Source organism: Manacus candei, unplaced genomic scaffold (genome assembly GCF_025592945.1).
Source record: "Manacus candei isolate 608988 ecotype Guabito, Panama unplaced genomic scaffold, ASM2559294v1 h1tg000040l, whole genome shotgun sequence".
NCBI classification, from domain to species: domain Eukaryota; kingdom Metazoa; phylum Chordata; class Aves; order Passeriformes; family Pipridae; genus Manacus; species Manacus candei.
In genome coordinates, this window is record NW_026138088.1 from 1,513,276 (window position 1) to 1,536,155 (window position 22,880).

Sequence of the window (22,880 nt, forward strand, 5' to 3'; positions counted from 1 at the left end):
CCCTGGTCCCCCACAGCCCCATGGTTCCTGTAGCCCCTATGGGCCCCCTAGTCCCTGTGTCACCCTGGGCCCCCTGTCCCCATGGCTGGAAGTCCCAGCGTGGCGGGGGCAGCGGCAGCGTGACGGCCCCCCCGTCCCGTCCTGCCTGTTCCGTACACTTTATCCTCGGCAAACACGGCGCGGCCGCGGCCCCCCGACACCGTCTGCCCGCGATAAGGCAGTGGCTGAGCCTGCCTGCCCCGGCCCACAGGGCTCGGCCACCTCAGCACCACGCCGTGTCCCCAAATCCCCCTGCCCGTGGCCGTCCAGCACCCTCCACCCCGACAGGGACACTGAGGCAGGGCTGGGGTTCGCCTGCGGAACCCCAGTAGCAGGGACAGGCACCTCTCACACTCCTCAACAGCCCCTCATACCACATGAGGTGCCCCCAGTGCCAGCTCAGACCTCTCTGTGTCCCCTCAGCAGGGTGGGGACCCCCTGCCCTGCAGCAGACCCTGATCCAGGGGGATTTGGGATGCAGAAGGGCCATGGTGTTCTTGGGGCGCAGGCGCTCGGCCGGAACATGCTCATTAAAATTCATCCTGCTGCTCTGCAGCACAGACACTAAATATAGCCCTGAGCCAGCAGTGCAGCCCCCCCGGACCCCCAGGATGGGGGTGACACCGAGCACCTCCATCCGCAGCACCGGAGACCCCCATGGGGCAGCACCCACCACAGCCGGGGGGTCCAGGGTGTCCCCAGGCTCTGGATCAGACCCTTCACACCCTGCCAAACACTGGGAGCCAGCCATGTGCCCCCCAGCAGGGCCTGGCAATGGGGGGCCTGGTCGCCCCAGTGACCCCGTGGGAAGGAGAAGCCCCCAGTGCTGGCCCCCGCTCGCCCCCCGCCTGCCCCTGGCGCTGGGAACAGCCCCGGCCCCTTCCGGCCCCCCCGGCCCCGGGCCGGAGGCAGCTGTGCCGGGGCGTCCTGCCAAGGCGCCGAGGCCTCGACGCCTTCCCCCTGCCTGGCCGCCCCCCCAGTGCCCCGGGGGGCTGCGACCCCCCAAGCACCCCCCCACTGCCCCCCTACCCCACCAGGGCAGCATCCCCTGCCCCCCAGGGTTTGGGGGTGCTGTGCTGCGGGGGGTGCCAGGGAAGCTCCTCTGGTCCCCTCCTGCCTGGAGACCCCCGTGGTGTTCGTTTCCCCGCCAGCTGCGGGGAGTGGGCCCCCCCCCACAGGCACAGGAAATCCCTCCTCATGGACAGGGCCCCCCCAGTGGGACCCCCCCGCTGCCGGGGCCCCTCGCCGGCTGGGCAGCCGCTCGCCCGCCTAATCCCGGCCCCGGCGCGGGGGGATTTGCTGCGCCCCGGCCCCATGAATGATTAACCGGGGAATTAAGGGGCCGTGGAGCCCCCCCCGGGCAGGGCCGGGGGGGCAGTGGGTGACTGGGCTCCCACCCTGGCACCCTGGGGAGCTTCACCCTGCTCCTGAGAGGCGTGGGGCTCCCCCGGGGTGTTCTGGGGGTACTGGGAGGTGTTGGGGAGCTGGGAGTGTTGTGGGGGTGCTGGGGGTTGTAGGGTGTTAGGGGGCTGGGGGTTCTGGGGTGCTGAGGGTTGTAGGATGTTGGGGCTGCTGGGGGGCTGCTGGGCACATTCTGGGGGTTCTGGGGGTGTTGGGATCCTGGGGGTCCTGAGGGGATGGGGGTTCCAGGGGGCTGCCCCCCCCCGCCCTGCTCCCCATCCTCCCGTTGCCATGGCAATGGCTGGCACCGTCCCTGGGGATATTTTTAGCTGCTGGTGCTGCAGGGAAGGGGTGGGTGGGCAGCCCAAGCCCATGGCTGTGACACGTGTGTGCACACGCGTGTGTCTGCAGTACACTCCTGTGCACACCTGTGTGTGTGTGTGTGTGTGTGTGTATCCAGGTGGGTACCTGTGTGGAGGTGTGTGCACCCTGCCCACGCATGTCTGTGTCTGCACACTGGAGCACACACGTGTCTGTGCACACACCTCTCATCACACACGTGCAGGCACACACGTGTGCACACCTGTGTGTGTTTGCACCCATGCACAGGTACCTGCGTGCACCCTGTCCATGGGCCTCTGCCTGCACACAGGAGCACACGTGTGTCTGCGTGTGCACACGTGTGCAGGAACACGCACACTCCCAGCGCATCTACAGACGTGTCTGGGTGCACACGTGGCCCTGGGCGCACACACACGCGCGGGGGAGGGAAGGCAGCTCACACACGCGTGCCTGTGTGCACGCCTGCCCTCCCACACGTGGGTGTCCGTTTGCACACTCATCCAGTTACACCCTGTCTTGCACCCCCTTGTTTGCCAGTCCCGGGTTTGCACACTCACTCCTGTGTTTGCACACTCACCCGCACGTTTGCACAACCCCCTCCGTTTTCACACCCACACCTCCGTGTTTGCCCCCTCCCAGTTTTCACACCCACCCTCCTGTTTTCTCCCTCCCCCCGCCTGCACAGTCACCCCCCGTTTTCACACTCACCCCGTTTGCACAACCCAGTTTTTCACACTCAAACCCCGCTCCACCCACCTTGTTTTCACACACTCCGTGTCTGCACACCCCACCCGTATTTGCACACTCACTCCTGCTATTTCCACCCCCGCCCCCCATTTCCACCCCCGCTCTCGCCCCAGCCCCTCTCGAACTACAACTCCCATCACCCCCCGCGCCCGGCGTGCCCTGCTGCCCAATCAGCGCGCGGCTTGTTGGCAGGTGCCGCCATGGCGGTGCCCAGGCGCTAAGGGAGGCGCTCGGCGGCGCCGGGACACGGTGAGGGCCGAGGGGGGAGCGGCGGGACCTGCGGGTACTGGGGCGGCTCCGAGCGCCCCCGAGCACCCCCCGGCCCCGGGGAGAGGGCGGGCCCCTCGGCCGTGCCCCCCGGAGCCGCTGGGCCGCGCTCCCCGCCGGGCCCGCTGCCCCTCGGGCCCGCTCTGCCCTTCCCGGTGGGGGAGAGGGGCTCCGTCCCCCCTGAGCTCTCCGTCCGCAGGGCGACCATGAAGGTGGTGAACCTGAAGCAGGCCATCCTTCAGGCCTGGAAGGAGCGATGGAGCGACTACCAATGGGCCATAAACATGAAGCGGTTCTTCCCCCGCGGAGCTACCTGGGACATCCTCAACCTGGCAGGTCCGGGGGGCTGGGGGGCTTTCCCCTCCTCACTGGGCACACAGAGGTGTTCTGGGGGTGGGTTTTGGGGTGTCAACCCTCTGGGTTGCAGACAAGGGTGTTTTGGAGGTCCCTGTTGCATTTTGGGCCCCTCCACCCCCTTCCCACACTACTTTTCATGCCAAAATGCTCTTTTCCAACCCCTTTAGCCCATTCCTGAGTGTTCCCCCAGCCCTTTGGATCCATTTTGGGGTCATTCCCCTCCTTTTTCCCCCTGTGAGGGTTCAGGAGTCCATGCAGCCTGGCTTTTGGGACTGAGTTTTGCCAGGAGGGAATTAGACTGGATATTAGGGGAGATTTCTTTGTGGAAAAGGTGGTCAGGCATTGGAACAGGCTGTGGTGGAGTCACCATCCCTAGAAGGGTTCAGAAAGATGTGGATGTGGCACTTGGGGGCACGGACTAGTGGTGACATGGCAGTGCTGGGTTAAAGGTTGGACTCGGTGATGCTCGAGGTCTTTCCAGCCTTAATGATTCCCTGATTCCCTGGTTCTTTCCCTGCACAGGAGCCAGCTGCTGCTCCCAAGGCTGCTTCCCACCCTGGCTGGGGGGGGTTCCTTTTCCCAGTCCAGTTCAAGGGCATTTCACACAAATCCTGCCAAAGGCTGGGACCTTTGGTTTAAAGATTTGCCAGGCTCTCCTGCTAATTATAGAAATTTGGTGCTGGGATTTTCCATGTGCAGCACGTCCCTGGATAAATAAACAGAGCCAGGGATTGCTGCTCTGGGGGGTTTAAAGGGAACCAGCCCCACACAGGCAGCAGATCTTATGCTTCCAAGGGGGAAATCTTTCCCCAGTGGATATTTTTCCCCTCTCTCCACCCTCCCAGTGGATTTTCTGACAGTGTCTGGGTTTTGTCACACCCTGAGCTGCTCTGGCTGGGTTTGTCCCCTCTGATGTGGGGCTGGAGGGGCCGAGCAGGAGCTGTGGCTGTGGGGAGATGGATTTGCTTTGGATGGATTTGCTGGGTGTGGGGGTGGTTGGCTGGAGGGCCATTCCTGCTGCTGCCCAGCTGGTCCCTGGGGCTCCCTGGTGCCTGTTCCCACCCTGGTGGCACCAGCTCCTGCTCCGCTGGCAGCGAGGCCTGTGGGGTGCTTGGCATGGGCTCGTCTGCGTATCCCCAAAAACAGAGGCTAGAGATGGTAATTCCCTATGATTTCTGTAGGAACAGGTTTCTCCTGGCCCACACTCAACCAGAGGAAGGCTCAGCAGCCCAGGCTTTGTTGGGGGCAGCCCATATGCCAGGAGGGGAAGGAGCCATGTCCCCTTTTCCTTTTGGGAGCCCCAAAGGCAGGATGCCAACCCCGACTCCGAGCACACAGGGAGAGCCTATTCCCGAGGCCCCCATGGCTGGAACAGCAGCTCCCTTCCTCACCACAGTGCCCAAAGCTGTCCTTCCCTAAGCTTGTGCCTTTCAGCTTTGGAAGTACAAAGGAGGGAAAGCTGGCACGGGCTACCGGGCTCACGGCAGGGCCGGCAGATCGCTGCTGACACGTCTGCAGCGGGGAGCAGCATGTGGCTGGCTCGTGGTGGCACTCTGGGCTGGGCTGGGGAGGGGACGGCTGCCACCACCTTCTGTCCTCATCCCAGACACTCTTGGCCCAGGTCTGAGCCTTGGAGTGAGACCCAGGGAGTCTCCTGCTCCCGCGCTCGGGATCCGCCGGCGGCTCCTCCTCGGCTTTGGGGCGACAACTTCCCACCCGGCTGCTGCTCCCCCTTTTACATCTGGGTGCTCTGACCTACTTGCAGCCCGAGCCACAGCCCGGGGCCTGCTCGGGGAGGTGCTTCCTGCGCTCTGCCATGGCTCAAATGGGCAATTAAAGGCTTGGCTGAGCAGATGGGACGGGCAGAGCCCCTCGGGCCACCGAGGGCCAGACGGGCAGGGCCGGGCCCAGCGCAGGGGACTGGCAGCCCCGAGCTCAGCCCCGGGTGCCCGCGCAAAAGCCACTCAGTGGAGGCTGCGGGGCAGGAGGTGGGAGGGAGGGGAATGTGTTCGGAGAGCAGCAGGCGCAGTTTTGGGGCCAGAGTGCCTGGGAGAGCTGAGTTAGCAGGAGGCTAAGCCTGAATTATTCACTGGCTCGTGCCATCGGGGATTAGAAAGTTGTGGGATTCAGTGAATTTTGGGGAAAAGTGGTGCGGAGTCACTGTGGTTGGCACAGTTGGGCTTTGCCAGCTTCACTCTGGGGTGAGGGCAGAGCAGTGTGTCTGTGTGTACCTGTGTCCCCACATGCTGACCTGGGACCCCCCGGCCCCTCTCTTTCCTTGCAGAGGCTCTCCTGGAACAGGCCATGATCGGGCCATCCCCAAACCCACTCATCTTGTCCTACTTGAAATATGCCATCAGCTCCCAGGTAAGGACCTGCTGGCACTACTGTGGGACACCTCCCAGCCCCAGCGAGGTTAACAAAGAAACTGGGATGCTGGTGGTGGGCAGACACCCCAAATTCCCCATCTGAGCCTGTCCTGGGCTGGGCAGACACCCCAAGTCCCCCACCTGAGCCTTTCCAGAGCTGGGGCAGGTGGAGGAGGGCTCAGCGCGTGCCCCAGGCAGGGATGTTTCCATAAATAGCCTCTGCCACCGCCCGGGGTGGGAATTCTGCCCCCCGAGAGCCTCCGCGCTCGCCGTGAGCTCCGCGCTTCCACATCCCGGCGTTTAATATCGCCTAAAGTTTGTGTGAAACACATCAGCGATCACCTAAAAATGTCTGTTTGGATTTGTGCCGGGTCAGCGCCCCGGCCCCGGCCCCGTCTGCGCTGACAGGCAGCGGGGCCGTGCCCTGACCTTGCCGTTCCTCGGCAACGAGCGCGGCGCTGGCACGGCCCCCGTGTGACACCGCGCTTGTTTTGGCTTTGTGTGTTGTAGATGGTGTCCTATTCCACGGTGCTGACAGCCATCAGCAAGGTACGGCTCGGGCAGGTGCTCTCTACCCACAACCCACGAATCCCTTTCCCTCCCCACAACTCCCACCAAATATAGGTCAAGTGGAAGGCGACGGCCTGGGCTGAGTCAGCAGTGGGCAGCCGGCACGGATTAGCACCCGAGCCCTTCCTGTCCCTGCTGGGGATGGGCTGCTGCGGGTCCTGCAGGGTTTTGGGGGTGTGAACGCCTCATCCCTCTGCCCTGGGGGGCCTGGCAGGCTCCTGCTCTGTGTGTAACCCCAGCCTGGCCACCGGAAACCACATCCCGCCGCAGCCAGCGGCTCTGGCAGCGCCGTGGGGAGCGGAGCCGGCCGTTGAGGAGCTGCCAGCACCGGGGCCACGCAGCTGCGGCCACAGACCGTGCTCAGTTGTGGCTTCCCATGGTGTTCAGTGTCCCCATGCTGCTTCCATGGGGATAAGCCATGGCTGCCTCTGCTTGGTGTTGGGAAGCCCCTCACAAGTTTTGTCAGACTCCCTGCTCCCTGCCTTGCCAGGGTCACCTCAGGCCCCCCCACCCTCTGCCTTGTCAGGGTCGCTTCTGATCTGAAGGAAAAACAATCTGAAGGAGAATAATTTCTCTCCCCTCACCTTCTTGTTGTTGTGGGGATGAGAGGAGAGCAGCGCTGGCAGCCAGGGTTGTTTTGGGGGGCCCCAGGCTGAACTCGGAGCTGTGCCATGAAGGCCTGGCGAGGTGGAGACCCCTCCAGCAGGCTCAGCACTGATCCCCGGGGTGGGGTAGAGCCGAGCCCACCCACAGCTCTGCTCCAAAGAGCGTGGACTCGTCGCCGTTCCCCCCCAGACCCGCATCGCTGCCCGTTTGGAGGGCGGGCACAGCGCTGACCTTGAGAGCCGAGCCTTCCTCCTTCAGCTCAGCGTGGGCCCAGCGCAGAGCTGCGGGCAAGCTCCGGCCCGGCGGGGCTCCCCATCTGCTCCGGGAGGAGGGGGGGACCGCGCTTCTGCCGCCCCCCGCCCCCCGGCCCCGCGGCCAGCCGGGCTGTTGGCGCTGCCAGCCCTGCCGGGCCGGGGGTGGGCAGGGGGCTGGCGCCCGGCCACCACCGCGGCATCAGGGCAGCACAGCCCCGGCCCGAGGCTGCGGAGAAAGCCCGGCCCCGGCCCTGCCACCCCGGGAGGGCATGACCTGGCCGACAGACAACCCTGACCTACTTCTCATTCAAGTGGCTTCTGGGTGGCTGCCAGGGCGAGTGTCCTGCGGCCGCAGCGCCCGGCCCGGCCCTGGAGGGAGGGCTTGAGGGTGTTTTGGGAGCTGCCAGAGCTGGGCAGCCCCCATCTGAAATCCCTTCGTGTTCCCCTGCTCTAGTTCGATGACTTCTCCCGGGATCTGTGTGTCCAGTCGCTGCTGGAGATCATGGACATGTTCTGTGACCGCCTCAGGTATGACGTGACTGTTCCAGTGCTGCCACCTCGATCCTGGCTGTGCCATGGGCAGCACTGGGAGCTGGTGGGGGCTGGCTGATCCCAGGATACTCACCCTGGCAGTTAAGGGCAAATTCCCCCTCCAGCTCCCATTCCCAAGTTGCCACCAGCAAGGGGAGAGCAGAGGGAATCCAAACCCCACCAGCTTCATGGGAAGCTGCAGGAAGCCCCTGCCCCTACTCTGGGATAAACCTTGCTGTGGTATTCCTGCCCTGCTCAGGTAGGTGGGGTGGGTGTAAGCCCCATGGCCCGAGGGTCTCTGTCCCCTTGGAGTGTTTCCTTTCCCTTTGCAGCTTTCCAGGCCCTGTCTGCATGTCCCTGTCTGGTCCTGCCTGCGCTGCCCCAGGCGCTGCCTTGTTTTGCTTCATGCTCTTCCGCTGGTGTTGCAGGACCCAGGGGAGTCCAGACAATTCAGGCCACAAAAACTTTTTTAGAAAGCTCAGAAATCTTCCTGTTAACCCCTGACAGCCTCTTCTGGGAGGCCAGAGGGACAGAGGGAGGAGGAAGGCTGAAGGTAGCAGCCCTTCAATGAAATGAAATGAAGCAGCAGCAATGAATATGCATCAGTGACAGATGTTGACAAGGAGCTGTCGCTGGCCAACTGCAGAGCCGGCCCTTAATCCGCTCCTGCCTGCTCTGATCCTCTGCTTAATTTGATCAAAACTTCTGGCCCCGATGATTTGTGCATCAGGAGGGGAAAGCGTTCACCTCTCGCAGAGCACTGATCGATGCTGAGCCTCTCTTAGCAAGATAATTTGATTAGAAGCTTGGAAAGTTTCCCTGTAGTGGAGTTGGCCAGTGAGGAGGCTGCACCGGGTGGGTGGGGGGGTGGGTCCTTCCCCCCAGCACGACGGGAATGCCGGTGGGATGAGCAGGTTGGGATCTACAACAAAGGAGCTGGGTGGGAGTGCAGGACCTGAGTTTGGGTTCCCCAGCCCACCCCGTGTCTGTGCCTCAGTTTCCCAGCACACAGCGAGCACATTCCCGTTTTCCTCCCCTTCCAGCTGCCACGGGAAGGCTGAGGAGTGCATCAGCCTGTGCCGGGCGCTGCTGAGTGCCCTCACCTGGCTCCTGCGCTGCGCCGCCTTCTACGCCGAGAAGGTGAAGGAGCCCCTGGAGCAGGCGGCGGCCGAGAACCAGCTGAAGATGTGCCTGGAGCGGCTGGAGAAGGTGCTCAGCAGCACCAAGAACCGCGCCCTGATCCACATCGCCAAGCTGGAGGAGACGTGTATGTCCCTACCCCTGCGGAGGTGGCACTGCCACCTCTCCCTTCCCCCTGCCCGGCTCCTGCCGCATTGTCCCTGCGGCTCCAAGCCTATCCATCTTCCAGCCCTGTTGCTGTAACCGTCTCTCCTCCCTGGCTCCGTGCCACCCTCTGCCCCCTCCCCTCCGTGCTGCCCTTGGAAGAGGAGCAGAATTAATGTGGAGGCTGCGTGAGCTGTTCCTGGGCGCGTGGCGAGCCCTGTGCTCTGCCAGCCTGGCACAGCCCCGCGCCTTCGGCTGTGCCCATGTCTTGCCAGGAGGCTGTGCCAGGCCGGGCCTGAGGCAGGAGCTGCTGGGGGCACACAGACACTTGGCTTGGGCTCGCAGACCCTTGATTTGGGCACACAGACCGTTGGTTTGGGCTGGCAGCACCAGCAGGGACCCCCAGCCTCTTCAGCCCCTCTGTGCTGCTGTGGGCCTTGGAGCCAGCCTGCCCAGCTTTTCCATGTGTCCCTGTCCCTCTGCTGAATCCCTGCCCTCCCTCCCCAGCCTCCTGGAGCACTGTGGAGCAGTCCCTTGTCAAGCTGGGGGAGAACCTGAACAACCTCGGCACGTCCCCGCTGCGGAGCCAGGCTGACGACTGCGTGTCCCTCATCAAGAGGTGGCTGTGTGCTGCTGCTTCGTGGGCTTGGGGGGCAAAATGGGTCTGAACCCCACTCTGGCTCCCCCAAACTCCTTACTCTGAGGGCTGAGACCCTCCTGCCTCTCTCCGTGCTGGCTCCCTGCTTCCCTGTCCCTTTCCAGCTTGGATCCCTGCTCTGGCAGTGGGCTGGGGCTGACCAGAGGAGAGGGGACAGGGCAAGTGGTGACCCAGGGCTTGCTCCTCTGATGACCTGGGGCTCTTTACCATTCCTCAGCTGCTCTGGTCACACCGGAGCTGCCATTCCTGCTCCCTATCACCCTGGAACTGCTCCCAGGTCCCAGGGTCTTGGCTGTGCCTTGGAGATCCCAGGCACAGGTGCTCCAGGCTGTCCTGCCCCAGGGAGACACAGGGCAGCAAAGGTCAGAGGCTTGGCCAGGGAATGAGAGTGGGACAGGAGGAGCAGGAATCTGTCCCTGCAGGGCCCCAGTGACCCTGAGCTGTCCCCTCCCACCCAGCATCCCCACCATGCTCTCGGTCCACTCGGAGCAGCTGAACAAGACCGGGTTCCCCACCGTGCACGCCGTGGTGCTGCTGGAGGGGACCATGAACCTCACAGGAGAGACTCAGCCGCTGGTGGAGCAGCTCATGATGGTGAAGAGGATGCAGGTACAGAAGTGACAGCGTGTTCTCCTGCTCAGGTGGCCTGGGGCCACAGCCAGGGCTCCATGCTGTGCCTGCCTGTGCTGATCCTGCTCCAAGGGAGCAGCGGGAGCGCATCAACACCATCGCAGGGGTTCAGGGTTTGGCTGAGGGGGGTGGGGGATGTGCTTTGCTGCCAACCCAGCACTGAGGGGGTCTGTGTGTGTGCCCTGCAGCGCATCCCCTCCCCGCTCTTCGTGCTGGAGATCTGGAAGGCCTGTTTTGTGGGCCTCATCGAGTGCCCCGAGGGCACGGAGGAGCTCAAGTGGACAGCCTTCACCTTCCTGAAGGTAGGGCCCATCCCAGCCCTGCTCTGAGCCCTGTGCCTGTCACTGCCCTTTCCCTGCACACCCGGCTCCTGCTGAGCCCTGAGCTCTGCCAGAGCAATTAGTCCTCCCCCACTGCAGAATGCCCCTTGGGGTGCCCCCACACCCCACAGTGTGCCCCTCAGAGTCCAACCCACTCCACCTGAGCCCGCCCCAGCCCTCCTGCCACCTGCTGAACATCAGCTTTGCTGTCTAGGGGCCTCCTTTCAGCTCAGCCCCACTTTGTTTGGTGGAGTTAGTTTTTCTGGGGTGTTGTAGGAGAAATGAAAGTGAGTAGGTTTAGATTAGATTTTGGGAAGAAGTTCTTCCCTGTGAGGGGAGAGGCCCTGGCACGGGTTGCCCAGAGAAGCTGTGGCTGCCCCATCCCTGGAAGTGTCCAAGGCCAGGTTGGATGGGGCTTGGAGCAGCCTGGGATAGTGGAAGGTGTCCTTGCCTGTGGAAGGGGGTGTAATTTAAGGTCCCTTCCAACCTAAACCATTCCATGATTCTATGCTAAATGTGGCTCTGGGTGGTGGTGGAATGACTCTGGAGGGGAACAGGGGCACCAGGTCCCCTGGGTGCACAGACTGCTCCAGAAATGCTCCTGTCCCTGGGCTGGGAGAGCAGCTCTGTGCAGCTGTGTTGGTCTGGGCTGGTGCTGCTGGGGGCCCCGGCTGTGGAGTGGAGTCTTCTCCAGTGTCACACCATGCCCCGTGTCTTTCAGATGCCCCAAGTCCTGGTTAAACTCAAGAAGTATCCCCAAGGGGACAGGGTGAGTCTGGAGGGCCATCCATGGGGGCTGTGTGTCACCATGTGAGCTGTGTCACCGTGGGGCCGGTGCCTGGCTGGAGCTCTGTGGGGAAATGGTCCGTGTCCCAAGAACCTTCCCTAAAAGAGCAGGCAGTGGGAGGGGGAGGTGGGGGTGTGCTGGGAGCACGCCAGGCTGAGTGCTGGGCTTTGTGCTCGGCAGGATTTCACCGAGGATGTGAACTGTGCCTTCGAGTTCCTGCTCAAGCTGACCCCTCTGCTCGACAAAGCCGACCAGCGCTGCAAGTGAGTGCTCCCTGTGGCCAGGGCTCACATGTGGCCCTGTGCCACAGCCACCCTGTCCTCGGTTCAGGGTCCTGGCAAGGCTGGTTTAGTTTCTGATCCAGTTCCTCCTTCCTGAGGACCTGGCACTGCCACATGAGCGAGTGTGTGACAGCTGAGTGTGGGTGATGCTGTGTGACACCCAGAGCTGCTCTGGGCCCTGCAGCATCCTCAGAGGGGTGGGAGCGGGCCCAGGAGGGCAGCTTGGGAGTCCCCCTGCCCTGTGGCACTGCCTGGGGTGGCAGGAATGCTGTCCCTCAGGCTAGGGCTCTGCTCTCTCTTCCAGCTGCAACTGCATAAGCCTGCTCCTGCAGGAGTGCAGCAAGCAGGGGCTGCTCTCCGAGGCCAACAAGACCAACCTGATCGACAAACGGTACAGCCCCTCCAAAGTCTGGGTAACCCCCAAAAGTGGGGCTGGAGCACCTTGTTTTGGGGAGGCATGAGGGAGCAGCTGCTGTGGCTGGGGCCCGGGGGCCCGGGGGAATGGGGCATTGCTTTTGGTGACAGGTTGGGTACAGGTAGAGTGGAAGCTGGTGGTGGCCTGAGGTGGTGGCTTTCCCTTGAGGGTGCCAGTGGGTGGGAGGAGGAATGCAGGGTGATGGATTCCTGCTCACTGGCCCTTCTTTGGGGTCCCTCAGGACAGCGGACAAAGAAAACTCTCCGTGCTTGAAATCTGCCGAGAATGCCAACATCCAGCCAAACCCAGGGCTCATCCTGAGGGCTGAGCCCACTGTCACCAACATCCTGAAGGTGAATCCTCTCCTGCAGCCATGCTGGGCAGGCTGGGCTTGGCCCCAGAGCCCCTTCCCAGCAGTACCAGTCGCACCAGGCAGCTGGGGTGGCTGGGAGGCGCCTGATCTCCCTCTGCGCTGGGGTGGCGGAGAAAAGGAATCACTCCCAGCTTTGATGCTCTGCCGTGGATCCCAGGAGCTCCCCTCCTCCCTCCTGGGAGGCTGGAGGAGCTGTCAGGTGGCATGTCATCAGTGCCAGCAGCCTGAGCCCAGCCAGCTCTGCCCATCCCGCTCAGCCGCTCCCCACGTGCATCTCCCCCGGTCCCCGGGGACTCCCTGTGTCCCCGTGTCACTCTGGTTGTTTTGCTGCTGCTCAGTGACAGGGGATGTTTTTCTGCCAGTACCAGGGGCACGGAGGGCTCCATCCCACCTCCCCCAAACCCTGTGAGTCCCTGCTCCCCAAGCTGGAGTTTTACTGCTGCTCTGTAGCACATGTTCCCCGTGACTTCTCTTTCCTCTTACTTTTTTGGTTCTAGACCATGGATGCAGATCACTCCAAGTCCCCCGAGGGCTTGCTGGGGGTCCTGGGTCACATGCTGTCTGGGAAGAGCCTGGACTTGCTGCTGGCAGCGGCAGCAGCCACGGGCAAGCTGAAATCCTTTGCTCGGAAGTTTGTCAAGTGAGTGTCCACCTGGATGGCACCATCCCTGGTGCCCACGGGGGAGTGGGCAGCCCCCCAAGCTGCCCCCCACACAGGGCTGGATGTGCCTCTGGCCCAGTGGAGCACTGGGAGGGCTGGGATCATAGGGAGGCTGCACCCCACAGCACCCCATTTTGCCTCTGCATGAACAGGGCAGAGGATCAGAGCCAGGTTGTTTTGGGGTGTTCAGAGAACTGAAGGCCCTGACAGAGCCCTGGATCCAGGGCTGTGTGTCCCTTCTGTCCCCAGACACCCATGTCCTGGTTACAGCACACACACAGCACACGTGGGGCTGTGTGATGGGCTCCCCTGAGGGCTCAGCCCACACCAGCCCCCGTGGGTGCACAGGGGAGCTGTTTGGGGGTCTGTGCTCTGAAACCCCCACACAGCCAGAAGGGCTGGCTCTGGGGAGGGCCGTGGGTGTGGGGACGAGCAGCGTGGCCGGACCTGTTTGGCTGCAGGGAGTGGAGACAGGGAGGAGGTGGTTTGTCCCTGTGGTGCTGGAGGGTGTCTGTGGAGCTGGGCCCAGCTTCTCCTGCCCCTCTGTGCTGGGATGGGGTGCAGGGAGGGCTCTGCAGGCAGGGCAACCTCTACTTGTCTCAGGGGTAGGAACTGGCCTGTTGGACTGATAACGCTTCGCTGCCACTCTCTGCCCCTGCAGGCTGAACGAATTCACCAAGCAAATCACCGGAGAAATCTGTAAGTGCGTGTGTGCTCGTGCGTGGGGGGATCTGAGCTGGGCCCCCCCCACTGCCACGTGCTGGGATGCTCTGGGGCCTGGCTGGATTAAACTGGGACTGGCTGTGGGGCCAGAGTGAACTGAGCTGTGCCAGGCCCAGCTGGGGGTGCTGGTGGGGAGGGGGCACAGGGGCACGTGGCCGTGTGCCAGCGGGGCTCTGGGTTCCTGGGGACCCACTGCTCTCACGTGTGTGTCCATCCCGAATGTGGGTGTTCCCTGCTTGCAGGGGAAGGGCTCCCTCTCCCCAGCCGAGCCTGGGGGCCCCTTGGCTCCCTCCCTGGAAGGGGTGATGTGTCAGCACAGCCCAGATAAGGACTCTGACTCCGTGTGTGTGTGATGAAACTTGTGGAGTGCTCTGACCTTCCATGGCGAGGGGGTGGCCCAGAGGAGGCCAGAGCTGCTTTGGGGGCTCGAGCAGAGGCAGACAGGGTAGGGGGAGGCACTTGGCACATCCTCTCATTTACACACAAGCACTGGGGGGGTTACAAAAGCTGCCTGAGGGGAGCAGGTCCTGGCCCCTGCACTCACGGGATCCTGCCTTCATCCTTGTACTGAGGCTGGAGACCCCCAAGGCCTTTGTTTCTCCTCCCTCAGCCAAGAGCGGCTCAGTGCGAGCCCTGCTCTTCGACATCTCCTTCCTCATGTTGTGCCATGTGGCCCAGACCTACGGCTCAGAGGTAAGGATCCTCTGAGGGGCTGGATCCTGCAAGGGGATGGATGGGGCTGGGTGGGGCTGGATCCTCTGAGGGGCTCTCACCAGAACAGCCTCCTTGCTGCTGCAGCCTGCCAGCCTCCTCTAGTGGCCAACCTACCCCTGTCCCTGCTTTCCTCACTGTCCCTGCAGCCACCACACTGCCTGGGGCACAGCATCCAGTGCCTGTCACCTGGAAATCTGTCCCCAGGGCTCCATGACCTCTAAGTGGTGGAGGAGGACTGGCTGTCACCTCCCTGAGGGCTTGGACTGTGCTCCATTTGTGGACAGGGGGATCGGTGGGAATGCTGCTTCTGCAGCTTCCCTGGGCTGGCTCTGAGCTCCCTGGGCTTTCCCCAGTGCTGCCCCTTCAGTTTGGCCCTGTTTGGTGTGTGGGGGGGGTCACACAGCCAGATGATGTCAGCCCTCCCCCATCCCAGGAGGAACTCTCAGCCCCGCTCGAGAAACGGCACTTTGGTTGCGTGAAAATTTTTCGAGTTTCAACATCTGTGTGTGTTGGGAGCAGAAACGATACTGAAACACTGGGAATGCAGAGAGGGGGAGAGAGGGGCCCTGCCCAGCTGGCCCTGGGAGCGGGGAGGGGGCTCCTGGCAGGGGGGACGTGCCCGGGGCTGTCCGATGAGGTCTCATCCCCTGTCCCAGTCCTGTGACTTTCCTGCTCAGCTGCTGCTGAACAGATGTGCAAAACTTTTTTTGGACAAAAATAGCATCCCCTGGGTGACACAGGCTGAGAGGAGGAAGTGACATGTGGGATTCCCAGCTCGTGGCCCCCCCCAAGACCCTCCCAGCTGGGCTGTGTGACCCCGGCACTGGGGACCCTGAGCACAGCTCACGGAGGTGGGGGACACGGGACCCTTTGGGGCAGGACATGGTGACCCCAGGGCTGGTCCTGGCCTGGCATCTCTCCTTCTCTGAGCTGGGCCTTGGTCTCCTGGGGAGCCCTCTCGTAATGGGAGAAACCACAGCCCACAGACCGGAAACCAGTGCCTTACTGGGGGCTGACCAGTGCCTTACTGGGGGCTGACCAGTGCCTTACTGGGGGCTGACCAGTGCCTGTTTCTCCCTCCGGGCCACAGGGCGGCGCTGTTCCCCCGGCCATGAGCACCCCGGGGTGGGGGTCTCACCCCAGAGAGGGGGTCTCACCCGGGGTGGGGTCCCCAGCAGGGTCCCTGCGAGATGCAGACCCCGTGCCGGCTCCTTTCCAGGTGATCCTGTCGGATTCGAACCCTCCGGGCGAGGTGCCCTTCTTCGAGACCTGGATGCTGACCTGCATGCCCGAGGAGGGGAAGATCCTCAACCCCGACCACCCCTGCTTCCGCCCGGATTCCACCAAGGTGGAGTCCCTGGTCGCCCTCCTCAACAACTCCTCTGAGATGAAGCTGGTGTAAGAGCCCACCCGTGAGCCCCCACCCCAGCTTCTCTGGCCCCATGGCCGTGCCTGAACCCCCCACCTCTTCCCTGACAGGCAGATGAAGTGGCACGAGGTGTGTCTGAGCATCTCAGCTGCCATCCTGGAGATCCTCAATGCCTGGGAGAACGGTGTCCTCACCTTTGAGTCCATCCAGGTGGGGCTGGTGGGGGGCAGAGTGGGGCTGTGCTGTGTCCTAAGGAGGGGCCAGGGGTCGAGATGCTCCAGGGTCCCCTGTTCTCCTGCACCTGCCTTGGAGCTCACTGAGACTTGGGAGGGGAAAACTGATGTGGCTTCAGCCCTGTGATGCTGCCCTGACCCACTGGCTGGCAGTGGGACTGGCAGGGACGTCACCCATGGAGGAGAGAAGGGCTTGGACCCCGCAGTTGGGACCCACAACCCTGGGAGGTGATTCCTGAGCATCCACCCGTCTGTGCTCATCCTCTGCTCCGTCTCCTCTCCTAGAAAATCACGGACAACATCAAGGGGAAGGTGTGCAGCATGGCAGTGTGTGCCGTGGCCTGGCTGGTGGCCCACGTCCGCATGCTGGGCCTGGACGAGCGGGAGAAGTCCCTGCAGATGATCCGGCAGCTCGCGACCCCCCTGTACGGGGAGAACACGCTCCAGTTCTACAACGAGCGGTGAGCTGGGGCACAGCCTGTCCCTGCCCTGCTCCTGCCTCCCACTGCCAGGCCGTTCCCTGCCCTGCTTCCCCTTGCCAGTGCCGTGTCTCCTGCCCCCCTTCCCAGTTCCCTCCTGATCCCGTCTCTCCTCTGCAGCGTGGTGATCATGAGCTCCATCCTGGAGCACATGTGCGCCGACGTCCTGCAGCAAACGGCCACGCAGATCAAGTTCCCTTCCACGGGCATGGACACCATTCCCTACTGGAATCTCCTGCCCCCCAAGAAGCCCATCAAGGAGGTGCTGACCAGCGTGTTCACCAAGGTGCTGGAGAAGGGCTGGGTCGACAGCCGCTCCATCCACATCTTCGACACCCTGCTGCACATGGGGGGGGTCTACTGGTTCTGCAACAACCTGGTCAAGGTATGGGGGGGCAGGAGGGACCCCCAGTGCCATGGTGGGAACGATGGGTCTGGTCTGTGCTCCCAGTGCCCTCGGTGTCCCTGGGCTGGCTGCTGGGCACTGGAGGGGAGGGGGCAGACCCAACCCTGCCCGTGCCCCCCTCCTCCCTGCCCTCCTCCCTGCAGGAGCTGCTGAAGGAGACACGGAAGGAGCACACCCTGCGGGCCGTGGAGCTGCTCTATGCCATCTTCTGCCTGGACATGCAGCAGCTGACGCTGACGCTGCTGGGCCACATCCTGCCCAACCTGCTGACGGACTCCTCCAAGTGGCACACCCTCATGGACCCCCCCGGGAAGGCCCTGGCCAAGTAAGACCCCAGACCCACGGGAGACTCTGTCCCTGGGGGAGCCTGGCTGGGGAGGTGGGGAGATGCTGGGATGGAGGTCCCAGACACTCAAATCCCTCCCTGTGCCTGGCACAGTGCTGGCAGTTCCCACTCTGAGTCCATTCCCTGCTGTCCCCCTCTGAGGAGGGACCTGCTGTGTCCCATCCCTGGGCTCACACTTCATCCTCAGGTGGGCTGGCAGCACCTGGCTGTGTCCCTGCTCTGTCCCCAGGCTCTCTGTGTGGTGTGCCCTGAGCTCCTACTCCTCCCACAACAAGGGCCAGGCCTCGGCCCGGCAGAAGAAGCGGCACCGGGAGGACATCGAGGTGTGTCTGGTGTGGAGCAGGGGTTGGCTGGGGGCTCTTTGGGCCCAAAAGCAGCAGTGTCCTGGGGAGGGGAGGGTGGCAGGAGTTGGTGGGTTAGACCAGACTCCCTGCCCAGCTTCTCTGGGCTCTTTGAGGTCTTTTGACCTTAAAATCCAGGGTTTTCCTTCTCTTTCCTGAAGAAGGGGCTGTAATAAGCTGGTCTGGATGTGTCCTGCCCAGGTTGAGATGCTGTGAGTGAACAGAGATCATGGTCCTGGGCTCAGGGTGGGCCAGGACACCTCCCTCAGCGAGGGGCTGGTGGGGCTGAACCCCCTCTTTCTTTCCCCCAGGATTACATCAGCCTGTTCCCACTGGATGACACGCAGCCCTCCAAGCTCATGCGCCTGCTGAGCTCCAACGAGGAGGATTCCAACATCCTCTCCAGCCCCAGTAAGTGTGGGGAATGGGGTGGGGGTGGCTCCTGGGAGGGCACCATCCTGCCTTGCTTTTCTTTTTGGGTGTGAAATGTGTATTTGAGCAAAACCCCTTCCCTTCCCAAACTGGCCGGGTGAGGATTTGGAGCCCTCAAGTGTTATTTCAGTTATCCTGGAAAAGGGAAAGGCAAAACTCTTTATTTCTCTGATCTGAACAACTTCAAGGGGTGAGGTTACACCTTCTCTCCATGCTGGTGCCCCCCAACCCAGCACCCCACACCCCAGGGGCTCAGGGGGGCTTTGAGAGCCATGTCCCCCCAGCCACCCTGTGTGGGACCAGAGCTGGAGGTGACATTCCTGATGTCTGAGGCCAAATCCTGACATTCCAGTGCTGTGAGCAGAGCCTTGGAACACATCCGTGTCCCTGTGGTGTCACAGGTTGCGACAGCTCTGGTGGTCCATGTCCTGCCTGGCGGGTGCTGTCATGACTCCCATGTGCATTGTCCACACTCCTGGGCAGTGAGTCAGGACCTTTCCTGGTCATTGTTTCTCCCCTTATCCCGAATGTGCTCTTCAGTTATTAGTTTTCGACACATCCATTGACCTCTGGTTTCTTTACTGTCGAAATACGGGCTTTTCCCTTTATCTCACTTATCTTTTTTTAACTCCTGAGGCAGTCCCACCTCTTCCCAGCGACATTCAGGACTTTTTTGGGCTGTTTTCTGCAGTGATGTGGAAACACTGCTTCCTGCAGCAGCCACATAACTCATGTGATTCCATGAGAAAAGTGTGGGAGGGCTTTCTTTTTTTGGTGAGCATCCTCAAGAGCAGCACAAGGTGGGTCCTGCTGGTTTGGGCAGGAGCTGTGGACCATGGGGTCTGCACAAGAGCCTTCCCAGGGCATTTTCATCCTGTTGGAGTGGAGCTGGCCCAGTTCCTCCTACAGAAGCACCCAACTGGGGGCAGCTCAAGCCCCCTGGTCTATCCCGGGATTTGCTGCTAGATTTGGACGTGCCTCAGCTCTGGTAGCTGGACTGCACCCTGACAGTGAGATTGCAGAGCTGCTGTGCAGCTGTTGAACATCTGGCTCTCACACAGGATGTGCAACGTGTGTGTTGCTGCTCTTCCTCTCTCCTGATCCTGACATCCCCTGGGAGCAGCCTGGGGATCCCCCCCGGGCTCTTGGCTCTGTGGGGGCTGGCAGAGGGGATGTGGCACAGACTGTGCTGTGTTTCTGGGGTGCCCCTGTGGCACAGACTCAGTTGGGGTATGTGGGGCCCAAACCTCTCCCGCTCCACGGGATCACTCGTGGCAAAGCCCCTCCTGGAGCTGGGTCACCTTGAGTGGCTAGAGCTGGCCAGGGTGGGCACACTGGCACAGCCAAGGGGCTGTTCCTGACTCCTGTTCTGCTGCCCACAGATCGCTCCATGAGCAGCTCACTCTCTGCTTCCCAGCTCCACACCGTCAGCATGAGGGACCCGCTCAACCGCGTGCTGGGTAAGGTGGGGATGGGTCTGTGGGGTCACATCCAGCCAGGCTGGGACACCAGTGGGAGGTGTGGGCCACCCCCAGACCCCTAGAACTGACCTGACTGTTGATCTGTCCCTGTCTCCACAGCAAACCTCTTCCTGCTCATCTCTTCCATCCTGGGGGCCAAGACAGCTGGCACCCACACCCAGTTTGTCCAGTGGTTCATGGAGGAGTGTGTGGAGTGCCTGGAGCAGGGCAGCCGTGGGAGCATCCTCCAGTTCATGCCCTTCACCATGGTGAGCCCTGTGGCTGTGACACCCCTGTCCCTGCTCGGGGGTGTGCTGGGGTCCCACGGGACAGGGGCACATCTGGGGGTCCTGCAGCCTGCCTTGCCTGTCTCCATCTCTGGGGACACTCACTGTGCTTCTCCTGTGCCCCCGGGCAGGTTTCGGAGCTGGTGAAGGTGTCCACCATGTCCAGCCCCAAAATCGTGCTGGCCATCACTGACCTCAGCCTGCCCCTGGGCCGCCGCGTCGCTGCCAAGGCCATCGCTGCGCTGTGAGGGGACAGTGCCTGCCCAGGGCACATCCCTGAGCATCCCAGGGCACCTCCCTGCCAACCTGGATGCCTGGGATGGCTTCTGTCACTGCAGCTTGGCCTCGCCCTGCCCATGGCTACGCCCTCAGTGCCTGGAGCCATCCCTGTGCTGACTCGTGAGGGCTTCGAGAGTGAGATGCCCCCATGATTTTTTCTTTTCTATAAATAATTCACTCCTTTTGTAGAACCAGGTTTTGCCTCATCTCTGTCTGGGGTCCTGGGGCTCCCCAAAATCCCTTGTTTTGGGGGGTGATGGGGGACTCAGAGGCCAAGCCCTGTGCTGGGAAGGGGGGTTGAATTCCACTCTCCCTGTCCCAGACCCCTGGAGCGTTCCATGCTGCACTGGGTGGAGCAGGGATGCTTCCTTGCTGTGCTGTCAACCACAAGCAGGCTCTTGTTGGGAATTCCTCCATGTGAGCGGGAGTTCTTGCTGGAATTCCTCTCCGTGAGTGTGAGTTCTTGCCAGAATTCCTCCCCATGAGTGTGAGTTCTTGCCAGAATTCCTCCCCATGAGTGTGAGTTCAGGCCGAAGTGAGCGTGGCACTGGTGGCCAGTGAGTAACCGCGGCCTCACCAGCACCGCACCAGCCCCGTGCTGGGACAGGCTCCCCCAGGACTGTCCCCACACCCCATCAGCTGCTCTGGCAGTGAATCCTCCTGGAGTGTCACCAACCCCCAACCCTGAGGGGGTGGCAGGGCCGGGGTGGCTGTGCCTCTGCCCCTTCACTCATGGAGGGGGAAGCAGGGCCGGCGGGCACCAGCCCTTCTCTGGGCACTGCAGCTCTGGGACTGGGCTGTGCCTCTGCCCCCTCAGCACTGGTGGAGTTCCCAGCTCACTCCTGGCTGCTCCCAGGCTTTGCTGGAAGGAGAGAGGAGAGATCCCAATGCACTGGGGGTAGCTGTGGGTGCTGGCTGGTCCTTGGCCTTCAGGGAGGGAGCTGCTTTCCCACTGCTCCCATGGGTTCATCCCTGGTCCAGGGCAGGTGCAGAGCGGCCGTGGGGGTGGGTGGGGCAGCTAACAGAGCTGTGGCATGCCCTAGGATGGGCTGGGATGGCCTCACCAGGCCTGACACCCGTTTTAGTGCCATGCTGAGCTGGCACCCACCTGCCTGGGCACCGCTGCTCGCCCAGGGGCGGCTCTTTACCGTTAGCCCGGAGCAAAGAGCAGGACCCGGCGCTCGTGGCCTTCCCGGCTCTGTCAATATTTGCCTCGACAGCACCGTGCCTGGCATTGGCACTGGTGCTTCCCCTTCCAGGAAGGGGCTGGAGCGGGAAGAGGGGGTTTTTCCGTAAGCACCCATGAGGTGAGAGAGGAAGGAGGGAGCTGCTGCCCATGGGGGTGTGTGCGGCCAAACGCCTGGGAGCGAGGGCTTCCCCTGGCGATGAGAGCCTGGCCATCGGGCTCTGGCCTTGTGCCAGCCCCTTCCCAGGGCTGAGAAGTCGGGGGGAAGCAGGAACTCCTCCCACTGGCCCCCCCTGGCCCTGGGCTCTGTCCCTGTGGGGCTGGGATGAGTGTGGCAAGGGATGCTGGTGGTCACAGGACCTGAGCGTGGGCCCGGTGGGAGGAAAGGGATCTGGTGGAGCTGAGGAGCGCAGGGACAGCCCGGGCTGGGCGAGGCTGGGGGTGGCTGCAGGGGCTTTCTGGGGCAGGGAGATGCCCAGGGGTCTCCTGACATTGCCACATCCGTTTGTCCATCCGCCCTGCCACAGGCACCCTGCCTTCCTCACTGCTGGAAGCCTCGTCCCACTGTGGTCGCTCTGGGAGGGCTCTGGGCACATCCTGAGGCAGCTCTGGAGCAGATTCCCCCTGTGGCAGCAGCAGCAGAGGGGTGGGTGGGTCCTCCCAGCGCGGGTGGCTTCCGGAGCTTTCTAGGAATCAGCTCTTGCCCAAGTGATGCTGCCGGGGGTGGGAGGAAGCAGATGCCCCACGGGTGCCTCCCGGCCCTCAGGGGGCTCAGGCCATGGTGTGGGGGCACCAGGGGGGTTGGTTTCCAGTGGCACTGTGCACCACTGAACCGACACTGGCAGCCACAGCTCGACCTCAAGTGCCCCATTCTCTGGTCCCCTGTTCTCTGTCCCCGTGTCCCCATGCCCGGTCACTCCACTTCCCCCCCAAGCAAGCAGGAGACAGCAGGACAGAGCAAAAATAGAGTTTATTTCCATTTTTATCACAAATAAAAAAAGTAGCGTGTGTTCCTCGGGGCTGACCCAACTGCAGCAATAAATAGAGTACAAAACCCGCCGCCCCCGCGCCCGCAGCTCCCACACGGCCACGGGACCGGGGCTGCGTCAGGCTCAGGGGATGGGACCACGGCCAAGCAGCTCCTCCCGGCCAGGGATGGGCACAAATAAGTTAAACTGCAATAAATACCCCGAATTTAGCAGGGAAGGGGGACAGACCAGAGACAGCCCCCCCCAAGCGCTGGTGCTCCCCAGAAAAGCCTCGTTCTGGGTGGGTTGCATCCCCCCGACATTTCCATCCTCCCCTCCCTCCCTAATGGCTAATAAATATTAATTACTGGAAATAACACCCATCAGATGTGGCCCTGCAGGCTGCAGCCCAGGCAGGGAGATGCTGCTCTGGAGCATCCTCATCCTCGGATGAAGGAGGTTTCCCATGGGATGCTGCAGGTGGGACCCTGCAGCACAAACCGTGGGGAAACTGAGGCACAGGCGGTGCTGCAACAGCCGTGGGGGCTCGGCCCAGCTCCCGAACCTCGTAGCAGAGATACGCTTGTGTTTAAATATTAAACAAGGGTGATGCTGCACAGATACCCGTGCACGGATCCACCACGGGGACCCCCCGGACCGGGAGCATCCCCGGCCAGATAAATATTAAATAGCCATAAATATTAAATAAGCAGAAAACGGGGCGCTCCTGGGACGTCCCTCGGGCGGGACGTCCACGAGCAGGGG

The 22,880-nt window shown here is 62.5% G+C and overlaps 1 protein-coding gene across 1 annotated transcript; it reads left to right on the top strand.

The window, feature by feature from the left end:
• The first annotated feature begins 2,710 nt into the window (after positions 1-2,710).
• Positions 2,711-20,155, top strand: MED24 (mediator complex subunit 24). Its single transcript, XM_051794591.1, has 26 exons — positions 2,711-2,778; positions 2,996-3,132; positions 5,438-5,520; positions 6,033-6,071; positions 7,407-7,480; positions 8,527-8,750; positions 9,275-9,386; positions 9,884-10,034; positions 10,244-10,357; positions 11,097-11,144; positions 11,343-11,425; positions 11,748-11,834; positions 12,100-12,211; positions 12,729-12,871; positions 13,554-13,591; positions 14,226-14,308; positions 15,549-15,727; positions 15,809-15,908; positions 16,217-16,392; positions 16,531-16,795; positions 16,960-17,141; positions 17,392-17,485; positions 17,815-17,914; positions 19,318-19,395; positions 19,516-19,664; positions 19,814-20,155. The coding sequence occupies exons 2-26, from the start codon at positions 3,003-3,005 to the stop codon at positions 19,928-19,930; spliced, it is 2,961 nt and encodes a 986-aa protein (XP_051650551.1). The 5' UTR covers positions 2,711-2,778; positions 2,996-3,002; the 3' UTR covers positions 19,931-20,155.
• The last annotated feature ends 2,725 nt before the right edge of the window (positions 20,156-22,880 follow it).